Source organism: Bubalus bubalis, chromosome 5 (genome assembly GCF_019923935.1).
Source record: "Bubalus bubalis isolate 160015118507 breed Murrah chromosome 5, NDDB_SH_1, whole genome shotgun sequence".
Classification (NCBI taxonomy): domain Eukaryota; kingdom Metazoa; phylum Chordata; class Mammalia; order Artiodactyla; family Bovidae; genus Bubalus; species Bubalus bubalis.
This window is the reverse complement of record NC_059161.1, coordinates 103,958,800-103,986,063: the sequence shown is the minus strand read 5'-3', so window position 1 is coordinate 103,986,063 and position 27,264 is coordinate 103,958,800. Positions and strand designations below refer to the sequence as shown.

Sequence of the window (27,264 nt, the reverse complement as noted above, 5' to 3'; positions counted from 1 at the left end):
CTCATGTAAATAAAAGAAATTCTGTGTTAACAATTTGCAGTTGTCTTCATTAATGAGAAATTGTGTACATTTAGAACATGAAATTATTGGTTATCCAGCAAGGTTTTACAGTAAGGTATTTGGATGGAAGTATTGCACAATTGTTAGAACTGGAGTTTTTATGTCAGAACATCCTGCAGGATACAGGCTAATTCATTCAGCAAGTACTTTTTGGGCATCTATTGTGTGCTTAGATTCTGAGACTGTGGTACCATATAGAGCAGAAGTAATCAGGTAATAGAACTCGCCATGACGCATCTTGTGCTTGTGCTTCTAGCCCAGCGTTTCTCATGATGTACTCTGCATATAAGTTAAATAAGCAGGGTGACTATATACAGCCTTGACGTACTCCTTTTCCTATTTGGAACCAGTCTGTTGTTCCATGTCCAGTTCTAACTGTTGCTTCCTGACCTGCATATAGGTATCTCAAGAGGCAGTTCAGGTGGTCTGGTATTCCCATCTCTTTCAGAATTTTCCACTTTATTGTGATCCACACAGTCAAAAGCTTTGGCATAGTCAATAAAGCAGAAATAGATGTTTTACTGGAACTCTCTTGCTTTTTCCATGATACAGTGGATGCTGGCAATTTGATCTCTGCTTCCTCTGCCTTTTCTAAAACCAGCTTGAACATCTGGAAGTTCATGGTCCACGTATTGCTGAAGCCTGGCTTAGAGAATTTTGAGCATTACTTTACTAGCGTGTGAGATGAGTGCAATTGTGCTGTAGTTTGAGCATGCTTTGGCATTGCCTTTCTTTGGAATTGGAATGAAAACTGACCTTTTCCAGTCCTGTGGCCACTGCTGTTTTCCAAATTTGCTGACATATTGAGTGCATCACTTTCACAGCATCATCTTTCAGGATTTGAAGTAGCTCAACTGGAATTCCATCACCTCTACTAGCTTTGTTCATAGTGATGCTTTCTAAGGCCCACTTGACTTCACATTCCAGGATGTCTGGCTCTAGGTCAGTGATCACAGCATCGTGATTATCTTGGTCATGAAGATCTTTTTTGTACAGTTCTTCTGTGTATTCTTGCCAGCTCTTCTTAATATCTTCTGCTTCTGTTAGGTCCATACCATTTCTGTCCTTTATTGAGCCCATCTTTGCATGGAATGTTCCCTTGGTATCTCTAATTTTCTTGAAGAGACCTCTAGTCTTTCCCATTCTGTTGTTTTCCTCTATTTCTTTGCATTGATCGCTGAGGAAGGCTTTCTTATCTCTCCTTACTATTCTTTGGAATTCTACATTCAGATGCTTATATTTTTCCTTTTCTCCTTTGCTTTTTTTCCTCTTCTTTTCACAGCTATTTGTTTTTTTTGTTTTTTGGTTTTTTTTAAATTTTATTTTATTTTTAAACTTTACATAATTGTATTAGTTTTGCCAAATATCAAAATGAATCCACCACAGGTATACATGTGTTCCCCATCCTGAACCCTCCTCCCTCCTTCCTCCCCATTCCATCCCTCTGGGTCATCCCAGTGCACCAGCCCCAAGCATCCAGTATAGTGCATCGAACCTGGACTGGCACAGCTATTTGTAAGGGCTCCTCAGCCAACCATTTTCCCTTTTTGCATTTCTTTTTCTTGGGGATGGTCTTGATCACTGCTTCCTGTACAATGTCATGAACCTCCGTCAATAGTCATCAGACACTCTATCAGATCTAGTCCCTTAATTCTATTTCTCACTTCCACTGTATCAGTTCAGTTCAGTTGCTCAGTCGTGTTCGACTGATTGCGACCCCATGAATCGCAGCATGCTAGGCCTCCCTGTCCATCACCAACTCCCGGAGTTCACCCAGACTCACGTCCATCGAGTCAGTGATGCCATCCAGCCATCTCATCCTCTGTCGTCCCCTTCTCCTCCTGCCCCCAATCCCTCCCAGCATCAGAGTCTTTTCCAATGAGTCAACTCTTTGCATGAGGTGGCCAAAGGACTGGAGTTTCAGCTTTAGCATCATTCCCTCCAAAGAAATCCCAGGGCTGATCTCCTTCAGAATGGACTGGTTGGATTTCCTGGCAGTCCAAGGGACTCTCAAGAGTCTTCTCCAACACCACAGTTCAAAAGCATCAATTCTTCGGTGCTCAGCCTTTTTCATAGTCCAACTCTCACATCCACACATGACCACAGGAAAAACCATAGCCTTGACTAGATGGACCTTTGTTGGCAAAGTAATGTCTCTGCTTTTGAATATGCTATCTAGGTTGGTCATAACTTTCCTTCCAAGGAGTAAGCGTCTTTTAATTTCATGGCTGCAGTCACCATCTGCAGTGATTTTGGAGCCCAGAAAAATAAAGTCTGACACTGTTTCCACTGTTTCCCCATCTATTTCCCATGAAGTGATGGGACCAGATACCATGATCTTCGTTTTCTGAATGTTGAGCTGTAAGCCAACTTTTTCACTCTCCACTTTCACTTTCATCAAGAGGCTTTTGAGTTCCTCTTCACTTTCTGCCATAAGGGTGGTGTCATCTGCATATCTGAGGTTTTTGATATTTCTCCCAGCAATCTTGATTCCAGCTTGTGTTTCTTCCAGTCCAGCTTTTCTCATGATGTACTCTGCATATAAGTTAAATAAACAGGGTGACAATATACAGCCTTGACGTACTCCTTTTCCTATTTGGAGCCAGTCTATTTTTCCATGTCCAGTTCTAACTGTTGCTTCCTGACCTGCATACAGATTTAGGTCATACCTGAGTGGTCTAGTGGTTTTCCGTACTTTCTTCAATGTAAGTCTGAATTTGGCAATAAGGAGTTCCTGATCTGAGCCACAGTCAGCTCCCGGTCTTGTTTGTGCTGACTGTATAGAGCTTTCCATCTTTGGCTGCAAAGAATATAATCAATCTGATTTCGGTGTTGACCATCTTGTGATGTCCATGTGTAGAGTCTTCTCTTGTGTTGTCAGAAGAGGGTATTTGCTATGACCAGTGCATTCTCTTGGCAAAACTCTATTAGCCTTTGCTCTGCTTCATTCCATATTCTGAAGCTAAATTTGCCCATCACTCCAGGTATTTCTTGACTTCCTGCTTTTGCATTCCAGTCACCTATAATGAAAAGGACATCTTTTTGGGTTGTTATTTCTAAAAGGTCTTGTAGGTCTTTATAGAACCGTTCAACTTCAGCTTCTTCAGTATTACTGGTTGGGGCATAGTCTTGGATTACTGTGATATTGAATGGTTTGCCTTGGAAACGAACAGAGATCATCTGTCATTTATGAGATTGCATCCAAGTACTGCCTTTCGGACTCTTTTGTTGACCATAATGGCTACTCCATTTCTTCTAAGGGATTCCTGCCCACAGTAGTAGATATAATGGTCATCTGAGTCAAATTTACCCATTCCAGTCCATTTTAGATGCACAAGCTGGAATCAAGATTGCTGGGAGAAATATCAGTAACCTCAGATATGCAGATGACACCACCCTTATGACAGAAAGTGAAGAGGAACTAAAAAGCCCCTTGATGAAAGTGAAAGAGGAGAGTGAAAAAGTTGGCTTCAAGCTTAACATTCAGAAAATGAAGATCATGGCATCCGATCCCATCACTTCATGGGAAATAGATGGGGAAACAGTGGAAACAGTGTCAGACCTTATTTTTTTTGGAGGGGGGGGCTCCTAAATCACTGCAGATGGTGATTGCAGCCATGAAATTAAAAGATGCTTACTCCTTGGAAGGAAAGTTAAGACCAACCTAGATAACATATTCAAAAGCAGACATTACTTTGCCAACAAAGGTCGATCTAGTCAAGGCTATGGTTTTTCCATTAGTCATGTATGGATGTGAGAGTTGGACTGTGAAGAAAGCTTAGTACTGAAGAATTGATACTTTTGAACTGTGGTGTTGGAGAATACTCTTGAGAGTCCCTTGGACTGCAAGGAGATCCAACCAGTCCATTCTAAATGAGATCAGCCCTGGGTGTTCATTGGAAGGACTGATGGTAAAGCTGAAACTCCAATACTTTGGCTACCTCATGCAAAGAGTTGACTCATTGGGAAAGACTCTGATGCTGGGAGGGATTGGGGGCAGGAGGAGAAGGGGACGACAGAGGATGAGAGGACTGGATGGTATTACTGATTCGATGGACATGAGTTTGACTGAACTCCGGGAATTGGTGATGGACAGGGAGGCCTGGTGTGCTGTGATTCATGGGATCGCAAAGAGTTGGACACGACTGAGCAAATGAACTTAACTGAACTGATGATTGGTCTTGCAGTCTAATTGATGGAAGAGGTGATGATAACCAATTATTCATAAATAAAATTTATATTTAATACTTCAGAGGAGAGTTTTATGGGGCTATGCTCTGCTAGTGTGTAATCTGGTCTGGGAAGGTTAGCAGGGTAGTGCTGAGATGGGGTTAGGATGACTTCACAATTCTTATCAAAAAGCTAAGTGAAGTCCACCCATCTTTAGCATGTTTCCATTGAGGCACATTCCCTAAAGGAATAATTCAAAACGTGTTAAGTATTTTTTTTTCTATAAGGACAGGACATTGTCTTTATTATAGAAATGTTGGAAACATCTTAAATATTCAAAATTAAGCAATTAGTTAACTTTATTATGTTTTTAGAAATTGTATTGACTACTGAAAATAGTTTAACAATGTAAAAATGTTTTTATTGTAATAAAAATGCATAGTAAAAAGAGTATCTATAAAATAATATTTTAAATGCCTTCATCTTTATCCCAACTCTGTTTTTCTAGTTCTTCAATATATTCTTTGATTTCAAGTGTATCAATAGTCATATTAACAGCAATCCTAATAGCTCTTCATACTAGCTCCTGTTTAGCATCAAGTACTTTACATCCATTATTTCAATGGATTGCATGTAAAAGTGAAATAGGTATTATTATATTTATTTGTTTTTTGTATACTGAAACTTTTACATGTGTCACCAATGATATGTATTCCCTGTGTAACAAAGAATTGTTTCAATAAACCTGCTGTTTACTATCGGAGAAGACAATGGCAACCCACTCCAGTACTCTTGCCTGGCAAATCCCATGGACGGAGGAGCCTGGTGGGCTACCGTCTCTGGGGTCGCACAGAGTCGGACATGACTGAGTGACTTCACTTTCACTTTCATGCACTGGAGAAGGAAATGGCAACCTACTCCATTGTTCTTGCCTGGAGAATCCCAGGGACGGGGGAGTCTGGTGGGCTACCGTCTCTGGGGTTGCACAGAGTCAGACATGATTGAAGCGACTTAGCAGCAGCAGCAGCTATTTACTATGAATTTCCTTATTGCTGTTTTATCTAAGAGAAATATCTCTCTCTCTCTCTCTTTTTTTTTTTTTTTTTTTTGTGACAGCATTCTGCGAAGAAGGCTGCAGATACGGTGGAACATGCATGGCTCCCAACAAATGTATCTGTCCTTCTGGATTCACAGGAAGCCACTGCGAGAAAGGTAAGGAAGCTCTTTCTCTAGGGCTGTAGTACTGTAGATTGACCTGACACATTGCATCTTGTTGGTGGATGCGGCTCTCCCAAAGCTGAGTACCTTTTGATTACTGTGTCATAGACATCCTCCCTCTAAAACAGAACTTCATCTGCCCTCTCTCCACTGTGTCTAATTTAGTAAAGTCGAATCTTTACCCTGCTAACATTTGCAGTGTGCATTTTGGCGCTAATTAGATATAAAGCCTGGAGAAGGAAATGGCAACCCACTCCAGTGTTCTTGCCTGGAGAATCCCAGGGACAGGGGAGCCTGGTAGGCTGCCATCTCTGGGGTCTCACAGAGTCGGACACGACTGAAGCGACTTAGCAGCAGCAGCAGCAGCAGATATAAAGCCTGACGAACTGACCTGCCCTACTTATCGTCTATTGGGTAGCAACACAGGCAAACACTAGAGCTGTAACAATCTGCTGTGTCCACGGAATGTAAATTCGAACCACATGCTCCTTGAGTAATAGTGCATTAAATAACTCCAGCAGCAGGCTTATTGGTGTGCTTGCGATTTTATTCTAACAGTGGTTTACTAAGAACCTTATCATTCATGGACCTGATATTATAAGCCAGTTACTATTAATAAGAGTCCATTATGTGCAGCTTTCTATAAATGTAGTATTTACACTGGGCAGTATTTGGTGAAATCCAGTTCTTTTATCAATTGAAGAAGTCCTCCTGTATGTTAATGAAATTGGTATTCAATGCCAATGTACCAGTATGTATGTATTAGTGCAAACAAGAGGTTTGTTTATGCCTTATAAAAGTAAATATTTCAGTGTATTTCCCCATGAGTTTCATTAGGCTAAAATCACTGTATTATGTTTTTCTAAGTCTGGAATATCACACTCAACTGGACATTCTCATAGTACAGCTTAGAAAAACAGAAATATAATGCTGTAGTCACCATGCTTTTTATTAGATGAGGGGAGTATGTTTTCATCTAATGCCAAAGATCTATGCAAAGCTCTTGCTTCCTTTCCTTCATGTTAAAGGTTTCTGAATTTAGATGCTAATTTTTTAAATTAGCATGTTTATTATCCCCCAACTTGTTTAACATATTACATTGTACTGCCTGTGTATTTCTAAAGCAGCCTGATCCTTTTAAAAAGAGTCAAAATTTAACTACATACATTATTCAACAAGGAAATCTACAATGTGTATTATTGTTCCCATGTTTTGTGATAATTATCAACAAATTAGATCATATTTATTAAGTAAAATTACTTGATTTGTCTTTTAAAAAAGACGTATAAAAGAGCCAAGTTCTGCCTCTGAGCAGAAGAGAATTGCCATGTGGAACTGAAGGATTCTTGTCAAAAGCAAAGTAGCTTAGCCCACAGGCCCTTATTGTAGTACATTAGATTTTAATTAGGTTTTCTAAAATAAACGGAGAAGGCAATGGCACCCCCTCCAGTACTCTTGCCTGGAGAATCCCATGGACGGAGGAGCCTCGTGGGCTGTGGTCCATGGGGTTGCTAAAAGTCGGACATGACTGAGCGACTTCACTTTCACTTTTCACTTTCATGCATCAGAGAAGGATATGGCAACCCACTCCAGTGTTCTTGCCTGGAGAATCCCAGGGACAGTGGAGCCTATGGACTGCCATCTATGGGGTCGCACAGAGTCGGACATGACTGAAACGACTTAGCAGCAGCAAAATTAAAAAAAAAAAAAAAGCCACTAAAGTAAAAGTTCCTCATTATTTGCTCTAAAACTGCTATGCATTTCTTAAATTATTATAGAATATAGGAATTAATGGAGACAGAATGGTGATGATGATATAATATTGTTGATGATGGATTTTTAATATTACTAATGATATACCATTTATCATGTAATAATTATGCATTATGTCTTTTAAGGGAGTATTTTAGTATTTAGAACAAACAAAAGAGATAGACATTATTATGCCCACTTTGTAGATGGCAGATAAAAGCATGGGTAGATTAAGTAACTTCTGCAGTTCTATGGAGTCAGTATTAGAATTGAGAATAAAACTCAACTTGTCTTCCACAAACTACATTATAAACCCTTGTGTGTGTTCCAAAGGGATAATGCATGAACTTCCTATAAAATCTGGGTTCCTGGTGAATATGTCGGGGAGGGTCCATGAATTTACACTTTCATCAAGCACCTCGGTTTGCTTGTTATAAACCAGTCATTATTATACTGTCACGGTGATATTTAACCAGAGAATCCACTGTGCAGTTCTTCTTTTTACTTCATAAAGAATTGGAGGACAGCATTGATCTTAGACCAGAGCTGAGTCAGTGTCAGCCCAGGAAGAATTAATTATGGTTTCTCATGGCTTGCTGATTTGACCTCTGTACTTTCCTCTCCTCAATAAGTGGCTGATTGAATCAGTACTTACATTCTGGTCCATAATGTGGAACAGAAAATATCAAGGTAAAGGAGAAAATCAAGACCAGAGGCAAAAGACAGACAGACATTGGCAGGTCATAGGTTCCTAGAAGAATATTAAAGTAGAGATTGAGAATTACTTACTCTTGAAAATGTATACAGTTGCAGTAAAGAAAAAAAAATAGAATAAGGTTTCTCTATATGTGATATTAACTTCCATTTGTAGCAAAACCATATTGACCAGTATTCTAATTCCAGGAGATCTTTTGGATAAAGTACATATTTTTTCAATCGATTATGTGCAAGGGATCTATGTGAATTATGGGACTCTTTAAAAACTGCATCGTATCATGTTGGAATTATTTTGCCATGCTCACTATTAGCAGTAAACATTAAATAATTCCACTTGCCTTTGAATAGTGATGCTAGATGTGGTGAGACACAGGTGCAAAGGAGAAATGTAAATGCATTGTCAATGTCTTATGGTATGATTACACTAAATGTTTTATTTGATTTTAATTTTATGGCTAATTAAATGGTCTCATTTGAGCTATTTAGAATCTACTTATGTTTAGTTTTTAAAATATTTTCTTTGCCCTTGCCTCCTGTTGTTGGCTTTATTCATTGTTTGTGATAGCCTTTCAGAATTCAAGTGTATTCAACTAAATCATAAAATGCGTATCTGAAATATAATGAAGTTGAAAATCACACTCATGTTTGATGTATAACACAGAGATGAACAACTCTGCATTTATTTTATATTGATAAGATTTTAGTAAACTTAAACTTTTCATCACCCCACTCAAGATAAGCAAACATTTCACCTGCCTTGGTTTCTGGACAACGTCCTGTGTTCCCTCCTCTCTCCTACCCTTTGATCCTTCTCTGTGTGCTTGGCCTTGACTTGGTTTCACATCTAACATGGAGACGTATACAGAGAGAGATGAGTGGAGAACTAGGAAGAATATTTGTATTACTCTCAGGATAGAAAAGGTCCATGAGTAAAATCTCTTTGTCATCCTAGAGAGCTAAAAGGATATCATGCCGCACTGATGTAGCCGAACAGAGGACCAAATGAAACAATCCAAAGTTGTCCTAGAGACTTCTCAAATATAATATCAAAGAGTTATACTAAATTCAGAGATATGTTACTCACCGTAAAATAGCATAGTATCCTCCTCTATGAAGTAAAGTTGCAAGCAACAAAGAGATTCAACCTAAGTTGTCAAGCTTGTCTAGTGAATGAGTTCTTTACCTTGACATTATTAACATTTTGGACAGATAATTCTTTGTTTCAGAGGGCTGTCCTATGCATTGTTGGATTTTTAGCAGCATCTCTGGACTCTACCCACTAAACACCATTAGGAACCTACCCCCAGCCGTTCAATCGAAGATGTCTCCTGACATTGCCAAATACCCCAGGAAGGCAGAGTTACCTGTGCTGACAAGTTCTGATATAGATGTAGCACTTTTAAATATATCTATCTGTCTGTCTACTAATAAAACTATAAGCTTTTCTAAGAGACAGAATGCATTTTGTAAAGCATTTCTTCAGGATTTTTAGAATTACTTCAGGTTTGCTATAATTAGAAAATTCTTTTTTTTTTTTTTAAAGTATAGCTGACTTACAATGTTTTATTGGTTTCAGTTGTGCAGCATAGTAATTTGACATATTGCTAGACTACTCCATACAAAGCTACTATAAAATATTGACTGTATTCTCTGTGCTGGAGATCATTTTGGTCATTCATTTATTTTATACCTAATGGTTTATACCTTTAAATCTCCTTTACCTTTCCTGCCCTTGCCCCAATTCTCTCCCACTGAGGAACCACTAGTTTGTTCCCTGTATCTATGAATCTATTTCTTGAAAATTAATAAATAGCAAAGAAGTTGAATAGCATTGTCCATTTGTGATATTAATTCTAGGAGTTGCTTTTTTCAATTTCGTTTATATGAAATTTCTAATTTTCTACAATAATTATAAATTATGTTTATAATAAGAAATGGTTTTTTAAAAGATTAACATAAAGAGAACTTAAAACTCATGAAAAGGACTTCATTTTTCTCAGTGACTGTCAACGTTTTGCCTTTCCTAAAGGGAAATGACTTTCTGCAGGATAATTATTCTATTCTTTCCCTGTGCTTCAGAACCCTGTAGGTAGGTAGACAGAGGGTAATAGTTTACCTTGAGCATATGGTCCATCCACCAAGTAAAAAGAATGGTCAGAAACAGCAATTTGTCTATTCTTCCAAATTTTACATTTTGCCCCAATTTTGATGGAACTCTACCAAGTGTTCATGCTAAGTCACTTCAGTCGTATTTGACTTTTGCAACCCCATGGACTGCAACCCGCCAGGCTCCTCTGTTCATGGGACTCTCCAGGCAAGAATACTGGAGTGGGTTGCCATGCCCTCCTCCAGGGGATCTTCCTGACTGAGGGATAGAACCCATGTCCTGAGACTCCTGCACTGCAGGCAAATTCTTCATTTATTTGCTATCGCTCTGCCCACCTTTGTTTTGGAGAACATGTTTGAATCTTTTCAAGTGTGGATAATAACTCCATTTTCTAAATGGAGAAGAAAATATTTTCTTGCAGGGTATCACAGGACCATGGGCAGGGCATTTGGGAGGAGAATGAGTGCAAATTCATAACAGTTAGGAGAGTTATTTAACTTTTCTCAGGGTGAGTTTTCTCAGGTTATATGGCACATACATGATGCATACTCAGCAAATGGAGGCTTCTATTATTAATGTTGCGCTATTGTTATGTAGCTAATAGATCCCTAGGAAAGAGTAAGCAGGACTTCTGTGACATCATATAAAAAGAAGTACCAGGAGTTGGGTTTCTCAGGTAGCTCAGTGGTAAAGAACTCCCCTGCCAATGCAGTGGGTTCAATTCCTGGGTCAGGAAGATCCCTTGGAGAAGGGAATTCTTACCCACTCCAGTATTCTTGCTTGGGGAATCCCATGAACAGAGAAGCCTGGTGGCTACGGTTCATGGGGTCACAAAGAGTCAGACACAACTTAGCGACTAATCAAATGAATGAAACAAACCAGGAGTTGAGAGTTTGCCCACCCAGTTGAACCCATTGAGGATGGATGTAGATACTCTTAACATTTTTATTAAAGTGATATGAGTATAAATCTGTTTGAAGAACTATTCCCTGCAGTGGATATTTCCAGGAAAAAAGAGAATGACAGAGGAGAGGCATTGCAGTGGATGCTGGGAAGAGTCCAGCCCTGCTAACACTAAGGTCATTCATATTTAAAGCAGCTCAGTCTTGGGTTCAGTTGCTGAACTTCTAGTATCTTACTCCCCTCCTCATCTTAATTCCATCCACTCCATATTAGTTTTCCAGCTGTGATGGAGAAATTGAGTTAAAGATCTGATGCACTTCTCTATGGCTCCAAAATGGAGCTCTGAATGCTCAGAACTCCTTGGAAGTATTTAAAAACCCTCTTCATGGTCCTGCCAGGCTCACCATTTTACAGGGTTTCAGACATCTGGAAAAATACCTGAAACCATTTTTCATTCTCATCTCCATAGTACAGAGCAAATTTTCAAGTCATTTCAAGTATATCTGTAGGGAATGTTTCCTTTGGTTCACAAACCATGATTTGGACTACAAAGATTCAGCCTGGGAGAGTGTAAAGAATTCCAGACGGAAGGACAGAAACCTGTGTTCTGCTGTGAAATCTGCCACCATGAATTATTTAGACTCTGTGAAGTGAAACTTGCGTCAGCCCACTACCCATGGATAATGAGTCCAAACCGTTTGCGCTTGTTATTTCTTATGAGGAAAAGCTAGTCCCACCCTTGGGAATATATATGAGGGTGGGTATAAGTGTTACTCAAGCCAGTCAGTAGTGGAATTGAGGTTCTCACCCATGAATGAGTGAATCCAGATTTTATACACTTGCCAATAATCTGTTGCCTCTTGATCACATTACCTGCTTTCAAGGGCAATTAAACATAACAGATAATGTGCAAGGCTAAATAAATTATGTTCCTCTGTGAACAATAAACCATAATCTCCCACTTGATTATGTGCACTGATTTATATATTCCTTTCAACATCTTTGTTGCGCCTAAGGTGAGAAGAAAAATAAATAAAAATAGGAGTAAGAGCACAGTCTTTGCAGTCATTTTAGCTCAATTTTAGTTGGACTCCACTATTTACCAAGGGATTCTCAGGTGGCGCTCATAGTAAAGAATCTGCCTCCCAATGCAAGAGACACAGGAGAAGTAGGTTCAATCCCTGGGTGGGAAAGATCCCCTCAAAGAGGAAAATGGAGACCCACTCCAGTTTTCTTGTCTGAAAAATTCCATGGACAAGAGGAGCCTGGGAGGCTACAGTCCATAGGCTGCAAGAGTTGGACATGACCGAGCACACACATATAGTACAGTGTGTTTACCAGAATCTGTGGTATTGGACTGGTATTGGTTATACATGTTGCTGTTGTTCAGTCACCCAGTCATGTCCAACTCTGCGACCCCATGGACTACAGCACGCCAGGCCTCCCTGTCCCTCACCATCTCCCGGAGTGTGCTCAAACTCATAGCCATTGCATCGGTGATGCCGTCCAGCCATCTCATCCTCTTGATGCCTTCTCCTTCTGCCCTCAGTCTTTGCCAGTGTCCAGGACTTTTCCCGTGTGTCAACTGTTTGCATCAGATGACCAAAATGCTGGAGTTTCAGCTTCAGCATCAACCCTTCCACCGAGTGTTCAAAGGTTGATTTCCCTTAAGATTGACTAGTTTGATCTCCTTGCTGTCCAAGGGACTCTCAGGAGGTTTTATATATATATGTGTGTGTGTGTGTGTACATATACGTGTGTGTGTGTGTGTGTGTGTGTATGTTTGTAATGGGCTTCCCATGTGGCTCAGCTGGTAAAGAATCCTCCTGCAATGCAGAAGACCTGGGTTCAATCCCTGGGTTAGGAAGACCCCCTGGAGAAGGGAAAGGCTACCCACTCCAGTATTCTGGCCTGGAGAATTCCATGGACTGTATAGTTCACGGGGTCCCATTCATGTCTGGTCCCACAGACATGACTGAGCAACTTTCAATATTCAGTGATATATATGTAATACAATGTTTCTAAGCTTCAGTTTGCCACTACAAACAGGATTTTTAGCAGTTTTATTTATTGTATAATATTACTGTGAGGTGAAATGAGATAGTCTATTTAAAGCATGTGGTAGAGTGCCTGGCACACTCCACTCATCAGCCTGCCACAGTCTGAGAAGTCTGCATTATGGAGATGAGGTACTTGGCCTTTTTCCTTTCAGTATTGTATTGTAAAATGCCTATGTATCAAGACTCTTACCCTAGGTGACATAATTTTATGGGAAAGATAATAAGATCTCCTGCATCCAGTACAGTGGTTTTGTAGCATTGAGGCTCTCTGGATAAGAGATACGTAGTTGCCAGTTCGTCTTCAGTGAAGTGCTCTGATGAGGGTCTTTGGTCACGAGGGACATCCAAATAAAGTTCGCTTGGCATGACAGTCCTTTCATCTTTCTGTAGCTCTGAGCTTGTGAAAGGCCACTTCTCTCTTGTGGCTCCCTTACTCTGCAGGATTAACATGATTCGGGTGATGCTCTGAAGCTCTTTTGTAGGATTTCAGGAAAGGAGATACTTTCCCCCTCCTTCACTACAAGTGAAATTCTCTCTTAAGGTGTTCTTTTTTTTTTTAATTCTCTACTTTATGACAGAGGCAGCCTCAGACCCAGGCATTAACATTTAGACTCTTAAAGCAGAAGTCAAATACCATTTGCTAGGTACCTAACCTGGAGAAGGCAATGGCACCCCACTTCAGTACTCTTGCCTGGAAAATCCCATGGACAGAGGAGCCTGGAAGGCTGCAGTCCATGGGGTCGCTGAGGGTCGGACATGACTGAACAACTTCACTTTCACTTTTCACTTTCATGCATTGGACAAGAAAATGGCAACCCACTCCAGGATTCTTGCCTGGAGAATCCCAGGGACAGGGGAGCCTGGTAGGTTGCCGTCTATGGGGTCGCACAGAGTCGGACACGACTGAAGCGACTTAGCAGTAGCAGCAGCAGGAAGTACCTAACCATGGAGGGGATATTTCTAGATTAAGCTTGAAGACTGTCACCCTGGGATGAGTTTACAGTGGATATTCTTACCTCTTGTTCCTGAGAAAGGAAAAGAGCGGATGACCTGAAACTGGAAGCATGCCAGGTAGCTCTCTCTAACCAAGTCCACACTTCTGGCCTCATTGCCATCCCTTGCTTGAATTTCTAGGTCTTTGTTTGCAGAGTTGGAGAGTGGTTAATAGTTAATGTAGGCACAGCTGATTTTTGAGTGTTATAAAGGTAGTCTAGCACCCAGCTTTGAAACATGGCATATTATTACGTATCAGAACTCTAACAGAGGAAACGTCCAGTCTTAATAGCTTATTGCATTTGAATTCAACAAATATTTAGTAAATGAATATATGAATGAGTATACACAAAGACCCAAAATTTCACATGGTCCCATCTCTTCATTTTATGGATCACAAGTCATAATGACTCCAGTTGAAATCTCATTTAAAAGAGACCTAAGTGAATGTTTATCATGTTGAAGATGAAGGAGAAAAATGTCATTAACAAGCATACCATTCATAAGAATACTATTGTATAGAAATTCTGTGTGTTTCCAGTAGTTTTGTCCCAGCTTGCCTCCCAGGAAGCAAAGTGAAGGGCACCAATCATTTTAATAAATTGACATTTCCCATCAAATGTATGAAAGCTATTAGGGATTACCTGTCTAGTTAGTAATGCGGAAAATAATTCCTGACTATTTAGATGACAAGCAGTTTTACCTCCCCTCCAGGCAAGCTCATACATATTGAACTGTGAAAGTCAGGAGTTGAGTTCATAGGCTCATTTTTAATCCCCTGTCCTGGGAAATTCAAAAGCCCCTGTAACTTGAAGCACAATGGCTAAACAGAAAGGAAATCCAGGCTTCTGTGAAAATATGACCAACTGGAACCCAGAAATTGCAAATTTTTCTTGGTAACTAGTATCCTGGAATTGTTTGTATCCAGGTATACTTAATGCACTGTAGATCATGTGGAAAAAACCTGATTGAAGCCACTAGCCTGACCAAAAAAGAATATAAACTCATGCAATTTGCATCACTTTCTCCTAACAGGATGCACTGATTAGAAAAGGTAGTTGCCTGAAAGTGTTGCCTTGGGTCCAAAATGTGATGAATCAAAGAGCAGTATCTATGCATTCATTTTGGTGGTGTTTGAAAAGATAAGAAGTTTCAAGCTTGGCAGACTAATGTGGTTTTAAAGCATTCTCCATTTTTATAGAGACCTTAAAGTTATCTATGTGTGGCAGCAATTTTAGCCAAGAAGATTGAGTCCATGAGGGGAGATTCTAGAAGATTACTTTATTAATCTTGCTAAGAAAACCTTTCAGTACCTCCTCAGTGCTTAAGATAAAGTCCATCTTCCACAGCATGATATCTAAAGACCTCCATGATTGGACCTCTGCCTGCCTCGCCAGCTTTATCTCCTCCTCCTCCTCAGACATCTCAAATCCCAGCTCATTCTAAACTACTCTGGTCACTGAAATGCACCTTATTGATGGCTTCTGCCTTAATGTTATCTCTGCCTACAACACACATATAGACTTATGTGTTGATTACCAATCAGTCCAGTTCAGTTCAGTCACTCAGTCTTGTCTGACTCTTTGAGACCCCAGGGACTGCAACACGCCAGGCTTCCCTGTCCATCACCAACTCCCGGAGCCTACTCAAATTCATGATGTCCATGGAGTCGGTGATGCCATCCAACCATCTCATCCTCTGTCATCCCCTTCTCCTCCCATCTTCAATCTTTCCCAGCATCAAGGTCTTTTCAAATGAGTCAGTTCTTCTCATCAGGAGGCCAAAATATTGAAGTTTCAGCTTCAGCATCAGTCCTTCCAATGAATATTACCAATGATTACCAATATCTGATATTAACTAAAGTACAGGTGTACCTCAAAGATACTGCAGGTTCAAATTCCAGGCCCCTGCAATGAAGGGACTATCAAAATTAAACAAGTCACATAAGTCTTTTGGTTTTCCAGTGCATATAGAAGTTATTTGACACTATATGGTAGTCTACTAAGTGTGCAGGGCTTCCCCAGTGGCTCAGTGGTAAAGAATCCACCTGCAAAAGAGAAGACGCAGGAGACCCAGGTTCAGTCTCTGGGTGGGGAAGATCCCCTGGAGAAGGGCATGGCAACCCGCTCCTGTATTCTTGCCTGGAGAATCCCAGGGACAGAGGAGCCTGGCAGGCTGTAGTCCATAGGGTCACAGAGTTGGACACAGCTAAAGCGACTGAGCATGCATGCACGAAGCGTGCAATAGCATTATATCTCAAAAAACACTGCATGTATCTTAATTAAAATTACTTTGTTACTCAAAAATTCTATCATCTTCAGTGAGGTGTAGTGGTAACGTAAGAAATAGCTGTATTAACAAAACATTGTAGATCAACCATACTTCAGTAAAACGATTTTCAAAGGGAACAAAAATCACTGATCACAGATCACTGTAACAAATTTAACAGTAATGAAATAGTCTGAAATATTTTGAGAATCGCCAGAATGTGACACAGAGACATAGAGCAAGCAAAGGCAGTTGAAAAAAATGATGCAAATAGGCTTGCTGGACACAGGGTTGCCTCACACCTTCGATTTGTAACGAAGACAATGTCTGCAAAGCATAATAGAACCAAGTACATATAAAAGGTGTGCTTGTAATGGAAAAGATTGATTTTTGAGGGTTGCTAATTATTTGAGTTCTCCTGATCTATTCCCTCTCAAAATATCCCTTCCATAGTTTTCCTCATTCTAGTTGGTGATGAAATCTACCCTTTCCCATTCTCTGGGTCAAGATCTTGAAATTGTCCTTGACTTCTTTCTTTTGCCGTGCACATCTAAATCTTTGCTCTGCCTTCAAGATATATTTGGGATCCAAGCATCATATGATCACTACCACCACTTCTCCACGTGACATCATTATCTTTAATCTAGATTATGGCCAAAACCTCCAAACTCTTTTCCTGTCCACTGCTGTACAGCTGTCCTCTTTGTAATCATAACATGGTAGTCAAGGGGATAATGTGAAACATAGATTAGATCCAGTCATTTCTCTGCTCCAAACCTTCCATGGCTCCCCATTTCCTCAGTAAAAGTCAAAATCTTTATAGTGATCAACATGACTCGACATGCTCTGGGCTCTTCTCCCTGTTATTTCTCTGTCCTCACCATTCAGGGGGTGGATTTTAAGCATCCTTACTTGAATCTCTTGTTTTCCTATCATTTTTTCCTTATAGTTTGGTTGTTTGAAATGTTCTTCTCCTAAATATTTTCATGATCTGCTCCCTCACATCATTCAGATTTGTGTTCAATTGCTACTTCCTCAGGAAGACTCTCACCCCTGACTAAAAGAGCTCTTCCTTTCTGTCTGTTGTATTGCTATCAGTAATGCTTTTCTTGACTGGTCCAACTACCTGGCCAGAATATAAACTCCATGTGGCAAGAGTTTTTTTTGTCTTATTGCCACTGTCTTTCCAGGGACTGGGGCAACACTTGGCACACAACCGTTGCTCAAAACATCTTTTGAATAAAGATACTTGAATCTCTTTTAGTTTTATATTAGTCTACAAAACCAAAATACTGTCATCAAGATAATATCTTAGAAAGAATGAGAAAATTATTGTTGTTAATCACACACCTTCATCCCTGGTACTTTTAGATCATATGTAATCAGAATTATCCTTGAGGTTTTCTTCTCCTCATATTCCCATTCAATCAATCATCACAATCTATTTGTTTTTTCTCTATTCTTTTGCCTAGTCGAAACCATCATCATTTAGATTTTGCTTGGAATGATAGCAGAGGGCAAGTCTTCAGGTCCCACATCCTGTTCTTTCTTCACGAAAGAGTGTTCTTTCTGTTTCATTGCCACTAGTATAATCCCTATAAAAGGCAAATATAATCAAATCCTTTTCTCGATGAAAAACGTGAAATGGTTTCCGGTGCCTCTTGGTGTAAACTCCCACCTGGACTCTCCCCGTGAGTCCCTTTCCTATTTCAAGTTATAATCAATATCTTGAATTTTTCCCACACTGATTTTTTTTTTTTTTTTAGATTTTCTCAAAGCTGTGATCCTACTGCAGGTCTCTGCCCAGAGAGACCTGGGCAGTATTTGGAACTCTTTGCTTCTCTTTCTCCACCTTTCTTTCTCCTCCCACCATTTCCAGCCCCCATCTTCCCTTGTTCACTTCAGTTTCAACTGCAGCTTTTCTTCACAAATATTTTCTCAAACATCTGGTAACCTTGGCTATCTGTGCATTTTTATGAATGAATGTTAAAAGTTGGTTGAAAACTCAGTTTACCTATATGTAATATTGATAAATGATTTTAAGTTTATTCTTTTGAGCAATTGAGATTTTTTGAGATCCTTCTGGTCTAATGGAAGGGATCAGTGACATTTCTGAAAGAATTATACTTGGATGCTAGCATTGTGAGAGCCAGGTGGGATAGATAAGGCAAAGGGTTTCAAAACTCAGTATATGTGTTTCCACGGAATCCCCTTGTTTTTCGTGCAATGTCTCTGCTCTCAGCTGCCTTTCAGTTTCTGTGGTCCCTTCTGCTGAGAAGGAAACCGCAGTCTTTGCTGGGGCAGGAGGAAGGCCAGGAGTCTGGCTGAGGTGAGGGAGCATCTCTGAGGAATCTTAACTGATTACTTATCTACTTTCCAATTAGTTTTCTTCTCTTAGTCTCGCTATTCCCTGCAGTTTCAGAGACAGCTGATGCAACCACTTCCGGTGTTCTGTGGTGTAAATCAAGTTGCTTTCTGGCTTCTTCTGGCTTCTCCACTGCAGGTTATGAATCATTTTTCTTAGGCCTTCTGAGGGAGTTAGTTAACTCTCATCCATCTCTTTTTTAGCTTCCAGAATTCTATTGCTCGTGACTCTTCTCCAATGTCCTTTGCTTTTGAGGGTTTATGTCCTTCATAACATGCCTTTAATATTATTTTATTACTGTTTCATGGAGAAAGGAGTGGGAGATATGAGTATTTAATCTAGCAACTTTAGTTGGAACTAAGCTCCTCAATTCTAAAATTGTTTCTGACTCATAGATGAAAAATCAAAATAAACCATGGATGAAATGTATATATAATAATAGTAGAATGAAAGAATGAGGCATTGGAGGATATAAAATATATTTCTCTTTCAGAATAGAGAAGATTGGGGGAAGGGATATAATTTAATTTATATATCATGACAATTATTCTCTCTAAAAAAATATTAGAAGAAGCTTCCTGGAAAGATAGACATTTCCCCTTTGGAAGTAGAGTATCTATCTAATTTCAAAGACCAATAGAGCATTATTTAATATGTTAACTGAATTATTTCTTTAAATTCTCAGGATGTTATGAAAATTGGGTCCATAAATTGCCTTTCCACTAAGGATAGTTAAGTCAGGTTTTAAAAAAATCCAAGAGCTATTTAATATGAAATTTCATTTGAAATGTAATTTCAAATGATTTGGAAGTAGGCCTTTCAATGGTTTGGGAAATGACCAAGGGAATATAAATAAGAGGGAACGGCAGAGGGAAATGTAGTACATAATTGGGGTTGAAGGACCATCAAGATACCATAGAGATAAGCACTACACTCAGACTTATTTAACAACTTCATTAATGATCTGGAAGAAGCAGAATTCAACAAGTTAATTAAATCTACAGATGGCCCTTAGTGCAGTTACAAATACCAGGGAGAACTAAAAAATAATATGAGAAGACCTGGGGTCAAAAGCTTTGATAGCTTTGGGCAAAAAAGAGCAAAATTAAATTTGGGAAGGATAATTACAATTGAATGTACTTGTTCAATGAAAAAATAGAAGTTAAACTGCAAATAGTACTGAATAGAAAATAAGCTCGAAGAAATTCTGTGACTGATGAACAAGTTATTTAGACAATATCCTTGCTTCATGACTCCAGAAATAAATTCATTTTAAAAACAACATGTGCTTTTTAATAATATATTTGTGGTGTGCCTGATAGTCACAACATTTAGTCATCAAGAGATGGCTGGTATTACAGAAACAAGTAAGAATTGCTTTAACCCTCAGGTATACTTACATTCTAGTAAGGTAGATGGGGGGAAATCTCACAGAAACAGTATAAAGGATTCATGAGGTTAAGATGGAGAAGTGATGGGAAGAACAATATAATATGGAGGAGCCATTGAGAATCACGTGACTATGAAATTATTGTTGTTCAGTCACCACGTCATGTCAGACTCCTTGCGACTCCTTGGACTGTAGCATGCCAGGCTCCTCTGTCCTCCACTATCTCCTGGAGTTTGCTCAAATTCATCTCCATTGAGTTGCTGATGCTATCAAACCATCTCATCCTCTGTCGCCCCCTCTCCTTTTGCCATCCAGCATCAGGGTCTTTTCCAATGCCAAAGTATAGGAGTTTCAGTTTCAGCATCAGTCCTTCCAATAAATATTCAGGGTTGATTTCCTTTAGAATTGACTGGTTTGATCTCCTTGCAGTCCAAGGGACTCTCAAGAGTCTTCTTCAACACCACAGTTCAAAAGCATCAATTGTTCGACTAAGAAGTAGTTGATTTCAACTTTTCAATATGGATTGTTTGTGTTAGTGTGGTGGGATGTTGGGAAGACTGGCGGGTAATTTTACATCCTGACCCAGTAGAACCATTCACAGTACAGTGCCCTCTCAGGTATAGGTATTGAAGAGTGTCTGCTTTCAATGGTATGGTCAATAGAATGGAATCCAGCCAAGGCCTGGGCACAGTAGAACAGTCTGGATGAAATTATAGTGATAACCGTCAGAATAGAAGTCATCTGTATGCAAAGACACATGTAGGCAAGATGTCAACCACTTTTTGAGTACCTTGCCTTTGTCAAGATTGTTCCAAGCAATTTACATAAGTTAATGCGTTTAATGCTCACACTCAATCTACAGGATTAGACATTATTCTCATTTCCAATTTGCAATCAAGAAATCAAGCCTAGAAAATGTAAGAAAATCACCTAAGGTTAAGTGCTAATAAGCATGGGGAAACTGGAATTCAAACCAAGGGCTTCTGGCTTCTAAGATCTCTGTGTGTGTGTGTGTTTTCCAACTGTGTTATACCATCTGTCATAGAATATTAGCATAAATAATATATGCAGAACTCGTCTGTATATATATTTTGTCTATTATTTAGAGTTTTATGTAGAGAAATATTCTTCTGAGACTCATTGACAGAGCTATTCTTAAATACAATAATGTTGTGAGAATTCACTCTGAAATTTTCAATGCAAAACCATCTTAAAGGGAGTGTTTTGTACCTAGGTTAATTGATTTTGTGTCTTGAGAGAGAAGACCCATTAACTAACATATAACAGAAATTGCATAATTTTATAATATAATTTCCTACTATTGTCACCCAGAGTAGATTCCTAAGAGTCAACAATTTTAATGTTTAAGTATTAGTATGTTTCAGAGGTAATGTTTATATGTTATGCAATTCAGATAATCTACAAGTTTAGTTAAGGAGATATGTTGGAAGTCGTTCTATCCATCCTTCAGCTGTAAGTGCCCATACTCAACTGAGAACTTCCCTTTCACTTTTCTCCTTGCATTGGAGAAGGAAATGGCAACCTACTCCAGTGTTCTTGCCTGGAGAATCCCAGGGACGGGGAGCCTGGTGGGCCGCTGTATATGGGGTCACACAGAGTCGAACACAACTGAAGCAACTTAGCAGCAGCAGCAGCAGCCCCTACTCAGAAGGAAAAAAAAATTACCAATTTCTTGTGTGTTGGCTACTAGGCCACCAATTGTAACAGGACCCAGATGATGTTGATTTGTTTAGAAGTGATGAGGACATCTTGCATAGATACACACAAGAGGAATTAAATGAGTTGGAGAGAATTAAAATACACTTCACAATTTTATTTGGAAGAAGCTAGGGTGGGAAAGGAGAAGGCAATGGCACCCCACTCCAGTACTCTTGCTTGGAAAATCCCATGGATGGAGGAGCCTGGCGGGCTGCAGTCTATGGGGTCGCTAAGAGTCGGACACGACTGAGCGACTTCACTTTCACTTCTGTCTTTCATGCATTGGAGCAGGAAATGGCAACCCACTCCAGTGTTCTTGCCTGGAGAATCCCAGGGACAGGGGAGCCTGGTGGGCTGCCGTCTATGGGGTCCCACAGAGTTGGACACAACTGAAGCGACTTAGCAGCAGCAGCAGCAGCAGGGTGGGAAAATTCCTCATGAAAAGTGTGCTGGATGGGAAAATTCAGGCAGCTTTACTGGAAAGTGAGCAGGATATAAGAGAAATCCAGAAGATTAACAGTGAGAAGAGATGTCTAGGGTGACTGATTGCTTTAGCATCTCCATATCTACCCTCTCTTTGAAACTAATCAGAATTCCTTGAGCTTCTGGTGAATGAGATTTTGAGGTGAGAAGAATTCTGTTTGAAATAAAAGTGAAGTGGTTTGAATTGAAACTTAATCACATTCAGGAAAGTCAAGTATCCCTTCTGGGAGAGATCAAGCAGATTATGAAATGATTTTAGAGAATTGGTAACAAGAATGTTCTTTCTAACTTTCAAATCTATATTTGGCCAAGTAAAACACATGGAAAGAAAAATTCTGTTTTGGTCCCTTGGGTAAAAGACCTAAGAAAAATCTTTTTTCACTCCTACTGAAATCATGCATTGAGTTTTTAAAGCTCACTTCACCCACTAAAATGGCATCAGTGATTGTGGAGAAATTACTTCATGACAGAGTGGAATCTCTTCTATTATTCTAGTCATCGTAATTCCACCATTATTTAACACTGTATGAGAAATATAACAGGTCATGTTACAATGTAAAACTTCAAAAAGCATAAAATATTAAGAGCATAATTCTAGTTTTTGACATGGGTAGAAATTTCACTGGCCTCTCTGAAAACAACACCTGAATCAAAGTCTCAAAGATGAGAACCTGAAAAAAATAATAATAAAAAAAAGAAACAGCAATTCTCAAAATCAACCACTATGAGAATATATTGATTAGAGGAGTAAAGATAACACTAGCTGAGATGACTTCTAGTCCAGAGAGACCAGGTCAATTCTCACAGACCTTAAGAATCTTTTCAGCACCCTCTTCAATTCTAGGAGAATGTTGTTGCAAGTTTTGGCAGAAGCAGTTTTCACTCGCATGTACCTGATGATGAAAATTTCTTCAGCAGGTAAATGAAGTTTTACCCCAGTGCTTGTCATCAAAGCATCAGTAATTAACAAGCCATACCCTTTGAACTTGCTTTTCACCTGTACTATTACATTTTTCCTAAGGAGAGAAATCTATAGGGAACTAAGCTATAGAATCTGGCAGTAGGGGTGAGGGAAGATTGGATATAAATGTTTTCTAAAGCAATTTTCTAATAGGAGCAACTGAAATCACCACATTTATAGAACTATTTAACTCATTCATACATAAAAATTATAAAATAATATGTGGTTCATTTAGTAAATAAAAACTGGTTCAGAATGATATTTATAAGAGCAGAAAATAATTTTAGCTCAGGTAAACAAAGGATTTCTAGAGAAAGGGCTAAAGAAATACAAAGACTTGGCAGCTAGGGTCACTTGTGAACTATAGAATTCACATGTATTTACTTAGTCTATTAATGGCTACCAACTACTTTCTAGGTACAAAAATGATGTTTTAAAAATCCAGTTTATGTGTTACCAGAGGAGATAAGAGAGTAATTATTAATACATTATTTCTCTGGTGGCTCAGCTGGTAAAGAATCTACCTGCAAGGCAGGCGATCTGGGTTCAATCCCTGGGTTGGGAAGATCCCCTGTAGAAGGGAACAGCCACCCACTCCAGTATTCTGGCCTGGAGAATTCTATGGACTGTATAGTCCATGGGTCACAGAGAATTGGACCACGTCTGAGCAACTTTCACTTTCACTTTAAAATGATAAATTCTGTATGAGTGCTATAAAGAGCTTTGGTAGAATTTTAAGGGAGGAATATTCTGTTTGGGGGGAATGGAGGAAAAATTAAGAAAATTGTCATGAAATGACAGGCATTTGGATAGCATTTTAAGCAATGATTCAGGCACATCCAACTTAAAGTAGAGAAGTGGCATTCCAGACAGAGAAAATAGCATGAAAAAAGTTTTGCAGGATGAAATTATAGGATCATCTAGGGAAAGCTGAGCAATCTAGTCTAAGGGGTGAGTTGGGATTATACTTATTTGTGTTAAACTCAAATGCAGAAGGATGAGCTAATCATCTCTCTAACTTCACATCATCATATTGTTATTCTAAGCTCTCTCTCTTGTTTATTTAATCTCGTCTGTCTCTCACTGCTCCCTACTCTCACGCCTTGACCTACTACACAGACAACTATTTAATGTACCTCATAGGTTTCTTTCCTTATATGTATTCCCTGAAACATGAATTTCTCTTTTTTGCATTTTGATTTTCAATTTATTTTGTCATGATTCCCCTCTTTAAAAACTCAGAATCTTGGGACATCCTTGCTAGTCCAATGGGTATGAGATTCTGTTCTTGCAGTGTAAGGGGCCTAGGTTCCATACCCTGGTCAGGGAACTGGATCCCCCATGCCACAACTAAAGATCCAGTGTGCTGCATCTAAGACTGGGCACAGCCAAATAAATAAACATTAAAAGTTAAATAAAACTCGGAACCTTTGTTTAAATGCAAGATTTAGAGTGATTGCCCTGTTTACTTACAGTTCAGTTACTCTGACTAGTAAGAGGTGTTTTTTTCCCTCAACTTTAAATTATTTATTTTTCAGGATTAAGGGTTTGAAATGTGTATGTGCAAGCCAAATAAAGGAAACTATGCTCAGAGGATCACTGTAGAGCAGAACATAGAAATATACAAGGTCTGTTTTATAGGATACAAAAATGATAATAGCATCATATACAAAGGAAAACTGTGATGCTACACGAGGCGATGTTCTAAGTGTATTTCCATCGTGTTTTTCCTCACACTTTCCCCTCCAAAATAAAACCCAGACAGCCACAATTCCCCATGAGAGATCAAGCAGAGTATGAAAGGTAACTCTGTAATGTGACCTCTTCACTGTCATGTCGTCATTTTGAGAATTTTACTGGTACATAGATCAAAACAGGAGCTGATGTGTTCAAATGCATGTATGAGCTTTATTTGACTAACTCCTACCAGATTGCTTTCAGAACAACCGCATAAGATCAAATGTCTGCCAACAGTGTATATTTCTGTCAATATACAGCATTGTCTAGCTTTCTAAGCTTGCCAATCTAATCTATGTAAATGATAGATTGTTGTTTAATTTTAATTTATCTAAGTATAAATGCATTTGAGTATCTCTTCTGCTTTTTAGCCTTTTAGATTTCCTTTTTTTTAAAGCCCATTGATTTATTTTTGACCCTTTTTCTATTGTGTCCTATCATTTCCTCATTGATTTTCAGGAGTTATATGTTAGAATGACGTTGAATAGAGGTAGAGATAGGGTAGCTTCATCCTGTTTTCCATTATTAAGTAGTATGTTTAAAATTTCTACTTTAACTATAATACTATAATATTTGCTGTGAGTTTTTGATATATCTCTTCTAGTACAAAGTTCTTTTCTATTCCAGGGCCATAGGATATACATGTATATGTACACTCATTATATTTATTATATTATATATTTATAATGAAGACCATATATCCCATGTGAGGTAGGATTATAAAGACAAAAATATTGAACTCCTATTATTTTAAAAAATACATAAATGATTTACAATTCTTTTTAAAATGAACTTAGTGTAAAACAAAAGAAGGCTGGGTCTTGGCATCAGGCATAAATGAATTTACCATTTCTTTTGTATGTCTTAAAGGTTCTCTTGATTTTGGGGTTAAAAAGTGGTATATTTTCATTGTAAAAAATGGAAAAATATGAAAAAGAAAAAAATTCAAATTACTCATAATTTTTACACCAGAAGAGGAAATATTCATATTACTCTATTTCTTTCCACTTAACATACTTACATATACTAAAATTCTAAAATTTTTCAACTTAAAATATGCTTATTATATAATTTGTCATGTAAAACATATAAATTATATAATTGTACATCTATTTTAAATATTCTATAATTGTATAGGTGGATTTCATAGGCATATGTGCTCTAGAACTGCATTTTAAATTATCTGAAATAGTGCATGTTAAATATTAGTATTTTATAAGAAATACAAAAATTATATAAATTTGAAAAGTATATTTGTAATTAAGAACTAGCCCATACTATAGATATTAGACTTTATTTTGATAAAGCATTGTAAATAATTGCTTTTTATGGAATATTTTTTAAGTGTAATAATGATAATAATAACAGTAGACTTGGCTTACTCACTTAAAATGTGTCTCCAATTGGAATTCAAAGCATCAGAGTCTGAACACAACTACAAACCACATTTCCCGAGGCTCTCTCTATCTTTTAACGTTCATTAAAAAATACACCATCTATGGCTCCTCCTCCTTGTCTGGCAGTCTGAGAGCCTTGTGTAATTCACTTCCTGTGTCTCTTCTCATGTTGGCTGATTCATCAATGCACATGAGTTCAGCTGTATGGAAAGCTTCTGGGCCCACAAGTCTATTAGCCTTGATGAGACAGAAGGTCTAAGAGGTAGCATCTATTTGGTGTTGGACACAGTTGGAATCTGCAGGATTCGGGCAAAAACAAGGATCATTGTGGGGCCTCAGAAAGGTCTGGTATGAGGAAGGCAGGTAGGTGGAGCACTCGATTTCACTGGAACAAAGGCTGCGTCAGTTTTGCCACTAATCACCTGACCCTTGGGGTAGATATGTACAGTGGATGTTCAGTGACCTCTGAACTGAATTCTAGGTTCTTTCGTGTAGTGTTTAAAAAACTGTTTTTATTTTTACCTTATTTGCCCACATACAAAAGGCCTCCTAGCTGAGGCAGTGGTAAGAATCTACCTTCCAGTGCAGGAGACACAGGAGACATGGGCTCAATCCCTGGGTCAGGAAGATCCCCTGGAGGGGGAAATGGCAACCCACTCCAGCATTCTAGCCTGGGAAAATCCTGTGGACAGAGAAACCTGGTGTGCTACAGTCCATTGGACTGCAAAGAGTTGTATACAACTGAACTTGCACACCCACATAAGAAAGGTTATTCCTATTCCATTCTTTTCATACTGTTAGTGGGGGAGATTGAAGGCAGGAGGAGAAGGAGACGACAGAGGCTGAGATGGTTGGATGGCATCACGGACTTGAGGGACATGAGTTTGAGCAAGCTCCGGGAGTTGGTGATGGACAAGGAAGCCTGGAGTGCTGCAGTTCATGGGGTTGCAAAGAGTCAGATATA

At 38.9% G+C, this 27,264-nt stretch overlaps 1 protein-coding gene across 7 annotated transcripts in view; it reads left to right on the top strand.

Moving 5' to 3' along the window:
- Positions 1-27,264, top strand: part of NELL1 (neural EGFL like 1) — a 1,046,196-nt gene that overhangs the window by 803,496 nt on the left and 215,436 nt on the right. For all 7 annotated transcript variants that reach the window (XM_044943466.2, XM_044943468.2, XM_025286290.3 and 4 more), the window contains one exon: positions 5,347-5,442. In XM_044943466.2, the coding sequence (XP_044799401.2) occupies positions 5,347-5,442 (96 nt within the window). The remainder of the gene's footprint in view (positions 1-5,346; positions 5,443-27,264) is intronic.